General features: G+C 43.0%; 1 protein-coding gene across 1 annotated transcript in view; it reads left to right on the top strand.

Moving 5' to 3' along the window:
• The window catches only part of DENND2C (DENN domain containing 2C), a 47354-nt gene extending 35278 nt beyond the window's left edge, over nucleotides 1-12076 (top strand). The window contains exons 13-18 of the mRNA XM_060231182.1: nucleotides 340-517; nucleotides 1480-1521; nucleotides 4861-4966; nucleotides 7010-7249; nucleotides 7894-7980; nucleotides 9502-12076. Of these exons, the coding sequence (XP_060087165.1) occupies nucleotides 340-517; nucleotides 1480-1521; nucleotides 4861-4966; nucleotides 7010-7249; nucleotides 7894-7980; nucleotides 9502-9533 (685 nt within the window). The 3' untranslated portion in view covers nucleotides 9534-12076. The remainder of the gene's footprint in view (nucleotides 1-339; nucleotides 518-1479; nucleotides 1522-4860; nucleotides 4967-7009; nucleotides 7250-7893; nucleotides 7981-9501) is intronic.
• The last annotated feature ends 246 nt before the right edge of the window (nucleotides 12077-12322 follow it).

Here is a 12322-nt window from a genome sequence, read left to right on the forward strand (position 1 = left end):
TTCCTAAAAATATAATTTCAGGCGTTTGCTATAGGTACAATCTATGGGGAGCTCCACATTATGGCATATATTTATATTAAGAGAATCTGCCTTTGTTTGCATTAGAATTTAAAGTGAGGTTTTGAATCCAAGCCCATTTGAAAGTTGGACTGTAGCTGAAGACAGCCTCATACACTTTAGCTGTGCTTAAGAAAAGAACTGTTCTGAGCAATGCATTTATATATTCCATTATTCTTCTTGTTCCCATGAAGGAAGAGGCATATATAAAGTTAGAAAATGAGGATGCTTTTTTGTTATCTGGAGATCTCATATGCTGACAAGCATCTTTTCTCCACGCAGCACCTTGTCTAAATGTGGCCATGCCGTGGTTGCAACATTGTACCCGTTTACCTGGCAACACACCTATATCCCAGTCCTACCCGATTCCATGATAGACATTGTCTGTTCTCCCACCCCATTCCTGATCGGCATCCTCTCCTGCTCTTTAACACAACTCCAGGACTTGCCTATAGAAGAGGTAAGATTTGGGAAAGCAAAGGGAGACATGCAAGGGGGAGGGGATGGTCCTGCTGACTACACTGGATTGGAGAGGAGGAAACTGGTGGGTGGCAAGCTGATGTTTGCAGGACTGATTTGTTTTGAGGAATGATTAGCCGCCCTCATGTGGCTGCTTTGAAGATTGAGGAAAGGTTGCTGGAAGAGAATGTGTTGAGCCGTTTCCTCTCACTCCTCTTCAGTGATTTAGATGTCCCCTTTAAAGCGGCAATTAGCCCAGCATTGCAGGTGTGTGTGGGGGGGAGGGGTTTAAATCATGGAAGAGGCAGGAATGTAAAGGATTAAATGCCACACACACACCCCGTTGCATTCTCTCATCTTCAAAATAGCCCCAAGAGGCTTAAAAACAAAAACCCCTCTCCACAGGAAATCTGGTCTCAGATCCCACAGGTCACATCTACTTGAGCTTCAGGAGTACTTTGCTATGTCCTTTTGCACACATGCATGCTATTGAATAGACAGTCACACACCAGTATCATAGGTAGGATTTATGCGGCTGCAGCTTCACATTGATCGGCATTGCATTATTATTGTGCTGTAGCAGTCATTTTCAACAGTGTGAGCTAGTGCACAAGGTTTGCAAATAATTACTGTAGTGCAACAATAGCATGCCATCCAGTGATGTGGATGCAGTCTGTGCTATGCCATTGTCCATAAGCCCTATACACACAGCCAGTAAAGGTATTGTTCTGAAATAATAAATTTATCAGGTCCCCTTCTATTAATGAGAACTGTGGTTATTTGATAAGAGAGATTTAACTGGTGCTAGATGTGATAACATCATAGTCAGGCTGCAATTCCATTTTTATTACCTGGAAAAACCTTAATATTATGAATCAGTATGAGTGGAAGCATATAGTTAAATCAGAGTATTAGCACTATGGAGTACATGAAACAATGGTGTGTCTTTCCTTCTTTCCCTAGGTACTGATTGTTGATCTCTGTGCTGATGAGTTTTTGCAGCAGGTGAGTAAAATGGCTTGTCTGCCAGCCTAAGAAAAAAAAAATCAGGGATTTAAGGATGGAACTTTGCAGGGAGGAATAAATACATTAGAGAAATCAGTATTTACTCTCACCATTTTTGTGATTGAATACTGGGCAAAGGATTGCACTGGATGGTGAGTTAATGGTTTGTTAAGGCTTGGCTTTCATGGAAAAAGACTTCCCCTTGTTTTGTATGTCCATTTGACTGGCCTAGGTGACCACAGGTTACTCTGGGCTGAAATGGTGCTTCTCATTAAGCCAGCTAAATGGAGAGAGAGTAATTAGAGAGCTCTTGTCCTTTCTATGTCTCTGCTCCTCTGTCTTCTGCATTTCCTCTGCACAAATGATCTTGTTGTCTAGACAGTCAGAGTTTCCGGTGGACAACTGTTCTTAAAATAAACTCCCACAATGCTGTTTGTTGCTGGTGTTCATTGTTCCCTATTGATGGAAGGGGCTTGTACAGATTATCATTCCTGTAAGCAGAAGTAAAGCAGAAATAAAAAAGGATTGTTCAGTGGTTTTAATAAGTGCTGGCAAGTCATTTAGCTGCTTGGAGACTGATTGTTTCCTTTTCTAGTATCTAGGATTTCAGTATATCAGGTAACCCAGGGGTCCCCAACCCCTGGGCCATGGACCGGTACTGGTCCGCGGCCTGTTAGCAACCGGGCTGTGAGTTGTATAATTATTTCATTATATATTACAATGTAATAGAAATAAAGTGCACAATTGTATCATCCTGAAACTATCTCCCCCCCCCCCCCGGCCTGGTCCATGGAAAAATTGTCTTCCACTAAACCGGTCCCTGGTGCCAAAAAGGTTGGGGACCACTGAGCTAACCAACTGAATGGTGGAGGGAAATAAGTTGTTTGTATTGTGCATCCATATGCATAGCAATTTATAAAGTAATAGGCGAGTTACATGAAGACAGAGTAAACAAAAAAGGTCCCTGCCTTAGCTTTCAATCTAAAATTATGGAATAGCTAAGGACTAAGATACATGTGATACTAGGGGTTCATTGATTAGATACTCAGATATGCAATTAAGTTGCAAAAAAGCAATCTTCAAGTCAGGGAGTGGGTGGAGAAAGCTGATATTGACTGGAGCTTTGGCAGTGTCCAGTCTTTAAAAAAAAAAAATCTCTTTCCTCAAAACAAAAATGGTTTCTGCAATCAGAAGTAGCCTCCCAAAGTTGCTTTAAACCCTTATCGGGGAAAAAAGCATAATATAGTACCTATCTTTATCTCCCAGCAGGACTTAATGAATGGGGGGAGGGGGATGATAAAAATAGCGGAGGAGGAAGAGAACCATTGACCTGATCCATACTGACTGTTTTTGCAGCTAAATTACATATATGGGGATCTGATAACAGATGCTCAGTGTAGCATGCAGCTTGAATCTAAGGGTGGAGAATGAGCAAAAGACAACAAAGGGACATGAGAAACAGAAAGGTAATGGTGGAAATGAGAACAAATGCAGACATTCCAACTTGGTTTTGGTTGGAGATGAACACAGAATTGTTAGAGCAAGGGCTTCATGGGAAAAGTGGTGCTTGAACTGGGGCTCAAAACAAAAACCAAAGAGAAACCCTGTGTGCACTTTCAGATCATGTTCAATGCATGAAAGTGGAAGCAGGGTCTTGCTGCTGACCTCTGAGGCTGCATCCATACAGTGAGGATCCTCTGTTGTGCATTCACTGCCATAGCAAATGCAGAGGCATGTACGCCAATATAGCTTGGTAATTGCTGTACAATTGCATTATAGCAATTCCCCTTTTTTTAAAACCCTCAAAAGAAATCCCTGGGGGCATGGCAGGGAGAAAGGTGGCCATGCAGGGCCAGCCAGCACAGGAGTGGCCAAACTGTGGCTTGGGGAGCCACATGCAGCTCATTCACAGATACTCTGCAGCTCCTGGAGGTCAAGGAGGAACTTAATGTAGGCTTACTCTCAAGTAAGCCTGCTTAGCATTTGGAGCTCAATCAGCCTCTGAGCATTGATCCACAGGTAGGTGACTATTTCTGCTGTGTGTGAAGCAGGGAAGGAGGGGGAAATAGGCAGGCGTGCAAGCTCTTCTTCACCATCGCAGAGGTCGCCCAGTGATCTAGAGCAGGAAAAGAGTGCAAGAGCCAAGTGAGCCACTGGAAGGAGGGACAGAATTAAAGAAGGTGGTTCAGGGTTCCCACTTAGTTTCACAGCTCTTGTAGGAGCTGTATTTACTAACCTTGGTGTCAAGGCAAAGAGAGATGTATAATGATGCAAACGGGGGGCAGTAGTTTATATGGTACATGTGTGTTTCCTTCTCCCGCTGGTGCCAATAATTCCCTAGCCTTTCCCTGTGCTAGTCTTATGGGGACTGTTATTCTCAGGTTTTGTTTTTTAAAAGTCTCTTTTTAGCATGGTCGTGTTGTAAAGTGTATACATAGGTATTTTATCTTTCTGTGCAATGAAAGTATTATGAGTTTTAATAAAGACGTGTATAATATTTGTTCATTTCTCGCGACTCTCAAACATCTAACGTTCATTCTATATAGCTCTTATGTTAAACAAGTTTGGCTTGCAGAAGAAGAATGGCACCCACCTGGGCAGGGCCTTCCCTGTGTAGATAATGTGACACAATTTGAAGGTCGGAACAGCCTGGTCTAGAGAGCCCTGTAACTGTCCAGCACAGTGGGATGAGGTGGATTCTGTGGGTTTTTTTTGCACAACAACGAATAATGAGCAATATATTTAGAGTTACAAAAAAGGAACTTGAAAAAGTTATATGATTGAGTGATGAAAGAGAATTGACGTTTTGTGGGCTGCAGCGTAAAAGGATATCATGTTATAAAACATGATAGAAATTATAAATAACCTTAGCAGGCAATGTGTAAGTGTAGCTCCTATGATGGTGTTACATGTCAGCCTCCTTAAGCATTCTTCCCTCTGTGCCTGTTTGTGTGCGTCTTGCTCTGCATCTAGTGCATGCAATCAGTAGCCAATGGTATTAAAAAGATCAGCCTTTTATTCTCCTCAGCCTTACTCCAGCTTTCAGATAGATAATTTTGCCCTTTGCCCTCAACACTTGCATGGTTGGAGGCTGGAACATACAGTGGTTGTGTCACTTATTTTTATGTTAGTAGTCTATATGTGGGATCTGCTTTAAACACCAGTGTTTAATTTCTTTCACATGACAATTCTGCATTTCTGCATGGCTATAAAGCACATGTGCTTGCACAGCACATTGATATTATTAGATATGTTGGCTGGAACAGTGACTTGGTTCAGCATTTTAGTAACAGTTTATGAAGATAACAAGTCAGCTATTCCTTTGCTGAATTTTCAAAGGTTTCAGATGAAAATGAGATTCTACCTCACAAGCTCCAGGCTGCACTTGTACAGGTACTGGAAGAAAGAAATGAAATCCTCTTTCAGGAGCGGAATTACACGCAAGGTGAGAGTCAGAGCTGAGAATCTTGTGCCTCAGGGCTTAACTAGATGGTATAGTTTTCACATCAGGGCCCAGTCTGCCATGAGGACTTTTTAATCAGATAAAAGTTGTAAGTCTCCCATGGGGATCTCAGTTCCAAGATTCATGGGGGCCCAAAAGGACCATGAACAGGAAGAAGGGGATTAGACTTTCCTCTCAATGCCATTTCCTGACCTGAATTGCCACAGGGCTGCTACGTCCTTTACCTGATACTGTCAGGTAAACATATGTTAGTCCCAGTAGTGCATATGGAGCCTTCAGTGGGGCAAATCATAACACCCCAGAGCCTTTTCAGGTCAGGAAGTTGACATGGAGGGGGGAATCTGAGTCCCCTCTGCCCACACACTGTGGTTGCAGTCCAAACTGAACACCTGAATGCCAGAGAATTCAGTTCCCTGTGAGGAGGGGAAGTGGTGGGGGAGAAGCAGCTGGGGGAGGCTTCCTTGTGAACAGTGCTGGCTCTAGGGTGCGTGGCACCCCAGGCAGGCTCCCTGCTTGGTGCCCCCCCAGCACCCCCTGCCGCCGTCTGCCCTCCGCAGCGCTGTAAGACAGCGCTGCGCTTCATTGCCGCCCCCCATCAGAGTGCACTGCAACAAGACTCAGCCCTACCAGCTTCGATGTAGCCAGCATCTGATCCTTCTTTGAACAGAGCACTGGAGGAGGCTTCTCCTCCCTCCTTCCTGGAACCGGAAGTGAGGGGGAGCGAAGACTCCTTCAGTGCTCTGTTCAAAGAAGGATCAGACGCTCACTTTAAAATAAAAGAATTTCGTAAGAACATGTGCTTTTTGAAGTACATTCTGGAGTACTAGTTTCAGACTGAAAGTCCCAGGGAAAAGCAGGACACTCTTTCCTTCGAACACAACTCAAAATGGAAAGCAAGTCATTCATACCTGCTCTGGTGTGTGGCAGTCATGAAGACATTTTTCAGATCACTGGGTTTCATGAGAAAAGGAGATGGAAATCCATAAGGATGAAATTGGAACAAATGAGGGTCTGAAATTCAAACTGCTACTTGTCCGTTGCCAGGTAGTGGTGGGGGAGAAGCAGTTGGTGGGAGAGAAATAGCTGGGGGAGGCTTCCCTGTGAACAGTGCTGGCTCTAGGGTGCGTGGTGCCCCAGGCAGGCTCTTCTCGGGGCCCCCCAGTGCTCCCTGCTGTCGCCTGCCCTCCTCAGCGCTGTAAGGCAGTGCTGCGCTTCATCGCGCCCCCCCCCCCCTCCACATCAGAGTGCACTGCAACAAGACTCAGCCCTATCGGCTTCAGTGTAGCCAGCATCTGATCCTTCTTTGAACAGAGCACTGGAGGAGGCTTCTCCTCCCTCCTTCCTGGAACCGGAAGTGAGGGGGAGCGAAGACTCCTCCAGTGCTCTGTTCAAAGAAGGATCAGACGCTGGCTGCATTGAAGCCAGTAGGGCTGAGTCTGTCGTGGTGCACTCCTCAGATTGCGCGGGGGGAGGGGGCAGAGCTCGGCGTGCGGCACTGCGGAAGGGAAGGGAGGGAGTGGGCTGTGGTGGCAGTGAGTGGGGGAGGCAGGCAAACTAGGCATTTGTCATAGCCAGTTCGGCGCCCTAGGCAACTGCTTAGTTTGCCTAGTGGGCAAGCTATCCCTGCCTGTGAAGTATATGTATTTGGGAACCCTGGCAGGCTCCCGGGGGGAGTTTCAAGGGGAAAACAGCAGGTGGGGATAGGATAAATCAGCAAGCACACATGCAGTTGGTTGTTTTCCCCCTGAAAACTGCACGCACATCTTGCCACTGGAATCAGAGAAGTAGTAGCCTGCATTCTCAAAACTGTATTTGCCACAGAAGATTGAGTGTTTACATAGGTGCTCTTCCTTTGTGGGTTCAGAATGCAATTTCAGCATCAGCTATAACTGCTGGCCTATGTAATTTTCATTGATTGTCTGTCAGATAATTAAATACCCTAACCTGGGATCGGCAGACATTAAACTCCTTAATTTAATCTCTCTCCAGAGGGGAGATGTAACTGTTTTGTCTGCTGTCCACTAGGTGATGTGACTCTGGCCTCCTTGGTGTCAGAAGCTTTTGTGCGTTTCTTCGTGGAGATCGTGGGACATTATTCCTTGCACATGCACATCACGGAGAAAGGGGAACGAGTGTTCCAGCGAGAGCCTTTCCGGAAATCACACACCTCTCGCAGTGTACGCCATTTCCTAGATATCTTCATGGAGACACAAATGTTTGCAGGTTTTATACAGGATCGAGAGCTTCGTAAGAGTGGGGTCAAAGGTGAGAATTGCTAAGCCCAACCCTGCTTTATTGATGCATTGCATAGAAGAAAACTTGGTATAAACCCAGAACTTCTTTATGCCTGGAAGCTGTCTGAATGCCTGCCAGGATCTGGAAAGTGCTTTTGTTGCAAGCCTTCACAGGTTCTGAGCCTGGAAATTTTGATGGTACATTGCTATCAGTATGAAAAGCGTACGTTATTAATCAGGTCTTGGAAACAGAAACACATCAGAGGTTTAATAGCTTCTCTAAAGTGCCTAGCTTACTGTTACCTTTAAGGCATCTTTCACCCAAAGAGCAAATGTCAACAGACTTTTCAAAGAAACAACTCTTGCCTTCTGTGAGAATGTCTACATTATTGTAGATAACTTATCTTTAAATTTAAATCAAGTTTAGACTGCAATTCAGGTGCATTCAGAGCAACATAGAATAAGTTTCTCAACTATCTGAACACCTGCTGGGCAAAGAACAAAACTGCAGACGTTAGAGATTTCCTGCTACAAAGTTTGAGAGGTCCTGTGTATAGGTCTGGCAGTGGAGTCTGGAATATATTGTGACCATTAGGTCACGCTATTCAAGAATTTTTTTGAATTTGCTCATTTCTGCCAAGAAGTGAATGTCTGAATGATTATTTCTTTTTCTAGGCTTGTTTGAAGTCCGTGCTCTGGAGTACTTGGAGACCATTCCAGAGTCTGAGCCAAGTGGGATGAATAAAATACTTCGCAGTCTGGGTAAATAAATGCTCGGTTTTGTTCTTGGCCACGGATTGTTCATCATTTAAATAACAGTCTACAGTTTCTGTCATGACAGTAGTCCTTACTGGGAGTAGAACAATTTGATTTTATGAGCTTTGTGTCTTTCCTTTACAAATCTACCTTTTTCATATGTCTGTCCCATTCTAAGTTCTAGCACTTAATTTTTCCTTGTATAAGTTGCTTCATTTCAGGTAGTGCTCACTCCCAATATCAATTTTTCAAGAGACCCCACCTGTGCAGTTCTATATCATGCTCTGTTTATCCTCTCCCTTTGACTCCGGAAGCTCCATAATTCTTCCTTGGCCATATTCTTCTGTTGCATCACCATCAGCAGCAGGGTGATGAGGGTTGCCAGATCCCTCCTAGCCACGAGCAGGAGATGGGGTTGGGTTGCCAGCTTCAGTTTGGGCAATTGTTGGAGATTTGGGGGTGGAGCCTGGAGACGACAGGGGCCTCAGTGGGGTACAATGCTGTAGAGTCCACCCTCTAAAGCATTCATTTCCTCCAGGGGAACTAATCTCTCTAGTCCGGTGAGCTGCAATTCTGCGGGATCCTCAGATCCCACCTGGAGGCTGGCATCCTTAAGGGTGGCAAACAGATTTGGGGCTTGCTACATTGCTAGAAAACTAGTTAATGTATAGGAGAAAATACTGAGTTTGTTCAAAATAGTTTAAGATATTGCTTTCATTTTGTGGAAAGATTTGCTCACTAAGAGCTAAACCGCACGTTGGAGTACTGTGACTGGAATTCAAAAACAGGCACCAGATGAATGGAACCATGGTGCTGGAGGGGGGGGGGAGAAATCAATTATTCCCCTGGTGGTGTTACCCCCCCCCCCAAAAAAAAGCCCCTTTCAGTTATTTTAAAGGTAGCTGTATTGTACCTGTCATTTCCCCCTTTACTGGGCTTAAAGCATGTACATTTTAAATTGCAGAAATTGTACAAAGTTAACCCGACATTCCCTGTTCTGTAGCAGCAGCCCCAATCCATATGATTCCTCCCTCTATGATTTTTTAAAAAGGAACAAACAGGGCTGCAGGTCCAGTTATAGAAATTGCATCTGCTCTTTGGCCTTATGTTATAGTGCTATTTTTAGTAGAGTTACACTCTACTATATCCACTGACATAACTTATGAAGGTATAATTCTGCTTAGAATGAATGGCACAGTCAGTATATTTGATTCTGAGATTTAAGACCAGGAGCCAGAAGAACTAGTATGAATCGGTGGGTTTTTTCTCCTTTTGCATAGTGACATTCTGCCATTACACCAACATATTTTTAAAGCTCCACTTCCAAAGTGCTCTTAAATGGCACAAGCTTTGAGAAACACAAGGCCCAGACTTTTTTGGACATCCAGAACTAGCTGTGGCTCTTTGAATCCTAGTTTAAGAAGCTCCATTTCTTTAATGTGCTTGCAGCCTGGTAAATGGCAAAGAGGCAAGACACACGCAACTCAACCTGTTAACCTCTTGTTTTATTTATATTTTTTCTCCTAGGTAGTAAAATGAAGTTTCTACAAAAGAAGTGAGAAGTTGCAGAATTGCTGCTAAAGGTGGTTCTGCGTTCTCGGTCACAACAAGATGTTGCTCCATTGTGTATTGCTGTGGGACAGATGGGCTCACTGGAACTTGGCTCAGATGAGCTTCAAGTGTCTGGAAGAAACTGCATCACATCCAATTGGAGTATTGCTAAGAGAAAGTGGACTTTCCTGGTTTTTGAAGGGGAACCTTGATCAACTGAGTGAGATATCCCTGTTTATGCTGCTTGGCCTGTTCATAGAAGACTTTGGATCAAAGCAATCCAACGTCTAAATTGATACCTTTAAAAGGATGCGTGAACTAAGGAAAAACAATGAATCCAGGAAGTGGTCTGTACCAATACTGCACTGCAGAAATTCTCTGCACAAGGCAGCTTCCTTTAAAACTGGAATGGCAAAGCCTTTTTACTTGTCTTCATCTGTCATACCAGCCTGTCAGTTTCTCTAGTATCGGCCTTGATCCATCCATGTTCTCATGTTCATTGCTGATTGTACTTATATATTGCAAAGCTTTATATTTTGCAGCTGTTATAAGCAAAATGAGAATTTATGCTTCTTGTTTGCTGTTTTGGTTTTGTATTTTCTTTGATGTCAAGACAGAGATTCTTTGCATTTTTACAGAACCATCTTTGCTATGGGGGAATATGCCTTATTTAGGAATTTTGTACTTGCCAAGAAACTTCCATTTGATCCCAATCAGAAGCATGAAGATCCCCCCCCCCCCATGGTAGAATTAAAATGAACTAGTTTTTGTTTGGTATGGCGCTAACATGAAATAGAGGAGTTTCTTGTAGACTGTATTTTGCTGTGAGTGTGAGCCAGAAAGAAATGGGTTCATCTTTGAATGCATAATTGCCTTCTGTTGCTACTGCTGAACATCCACCACAAATACTTCATTTCTGAAATCTAGGTTTGTAGCGATCTGCTGTTAGGAAATATTGGTATCTTTTGTAGCCAGTCTCAAGGGAAGAAAACTTTGCAGTGTGCCATGCAGACCCTTCCCTAATGGGTTTGCACACTTTGTGGAATAACTGTCTAGATACATGATGTCCAATATCTATTGCCACTCTTAACCAAATATAACTAACAATGACACTTGCTCAGTGGATTACTCCGGCTACACTTACCTTTACTTTTGCCTCTGTGGATGAATCACTGTAGTTGGAGACTACACTTTAATGAAGCTTTACTATATGTTTACATGTAAACAAAACAATAAAATGGGTCGGTGCAACCTGGGAGTAAACAATGGCCCAGAAGAGGAATTTTTAATGAAATGTTTAAGCTTTGGATGCTGGTGAAGTGGTTTGAATTGTCCTGGGCACATAGGTAAATTAACCTCTGGGCTTGAATGAAATGTTGGATTTGGTTTTGCATGGCTTGATGGGCCAGTGAGAGATCCTAAATAGTTCTTTCCTCACTACCTGCAAAGATCAAGGAGGAAAAAAAACTGAAAAAGAAATCCTGAAGAACTTGTGACATTTTACTTCAAAATTTGTACCCTGAGTAGCAGTTTCTGCATTTGCTCTGTACCACCAGCTATTTCAAAGTTTTTATTCAGTGATTTGCCACTGGTGGAATGGCAAAAGAACATCCACTTGTGTTAGGCCAACAGCTCTTTCTAGGCATGTTTACTCAGGAGTAATTCCACTGAATTCAGTAGTATTTACTCTATACAAAGTTCACCTAAGTTTTCAGCTTGACAGTAATCCTAACTATACTTTTTCTTGAGAAAAAAGGGCCTTTGAATACTATATTGCTTACTTCTGAATAAATATGATAGGATCCAGCTACAAGGCTGTGGTCCTTTATACTGTTGTAGCCCAAATCTATGGGTATTTGAGCAGAACTAAGTCCCTTTATGTTAATGGGAGCTTAGTCTCAGTGAAATGTGCATAGAATTTCAGCCCTAGATGGAAAGGTCCATGGAATTTACAGGGATTTATTACTGTGTAAACTTGCATAGTATTGTGCTGTAACAAGTGGGTTCAAAATACAAGTAAAGGAAATATTTTTTCTTTGGATCCCTTTGAGAAAATGTTTGAGAACCACTGACTAGCTTCGTTTGCTGCTGCAGTTCTGTTTGGAATGTTATATGATGTAACATCTTACTGAACTATATGTTTGATAAGAGGAAGCAAAGTAAGGTATTAATTTCTAATATGTTTCTGCACTTAGAAATTATCTTCCAATTTCTGTTTGATTGGAAGAGCAGGAAGAAAATGCTTCAAGCACTTGCAATTCCACTCTCCTCATCCACCTCTGGGATGTGGTCTGGTTAGTGTAATCCTATAGGATGTAACACCCACCTTTATCATTCCTGTCATACCACTGCACATGGAAACAGAACTGGCTATTGCTGGTCTCTCTTCAACACGGTGCTTCCATGTTCTGCAGCCTGCGTTGTTCCTTCTGAACAAAGCCATATTCTGTGATATATAAGTGAAACCAAAACTGTGTGTACAGTAACACAATTGTAATAAACCAAGTTCCTTTGGGAGCATGGTTCAAATAAAATGTGCTTTTTTAATGGAGTCATATGTATGTGTGTATATTTCTAGCTGTCTCTTATGCCACTAGTTATCCCTGAAAGAAGAGTTCCTGAGATCAGGAACTCACATTTTTAGTGCTTCCTAATATAAAATCTCCTGGCAAATACCAGGGAGAACCTAACCTTACCAAAAAAGTGGTACTTGCAATGAGGAAAAAAGAAATACAGTCAGACCCTCAAGACAAGTAATATGTGAGGAGAATATAAGCAAATATACAGATAATCATTT

This window comes from Heteronotia binoei, chromosome 2 (assembly GCF_032191835.1).
Source record: "Heteronotia binoei isolate CCM8104 ecotype False Entrance Well chromosome 2, APGP_CSIRO_Hbin_v1, whole genome shotgun sequence".
NCBI classification, from domain to species: domain Eukaryota; kingdom Metazoa; phylum Chordata; class Lepidosauria; order Squamata; family Gekkonidae; genus Heteronotia; species Heteronotia binoei.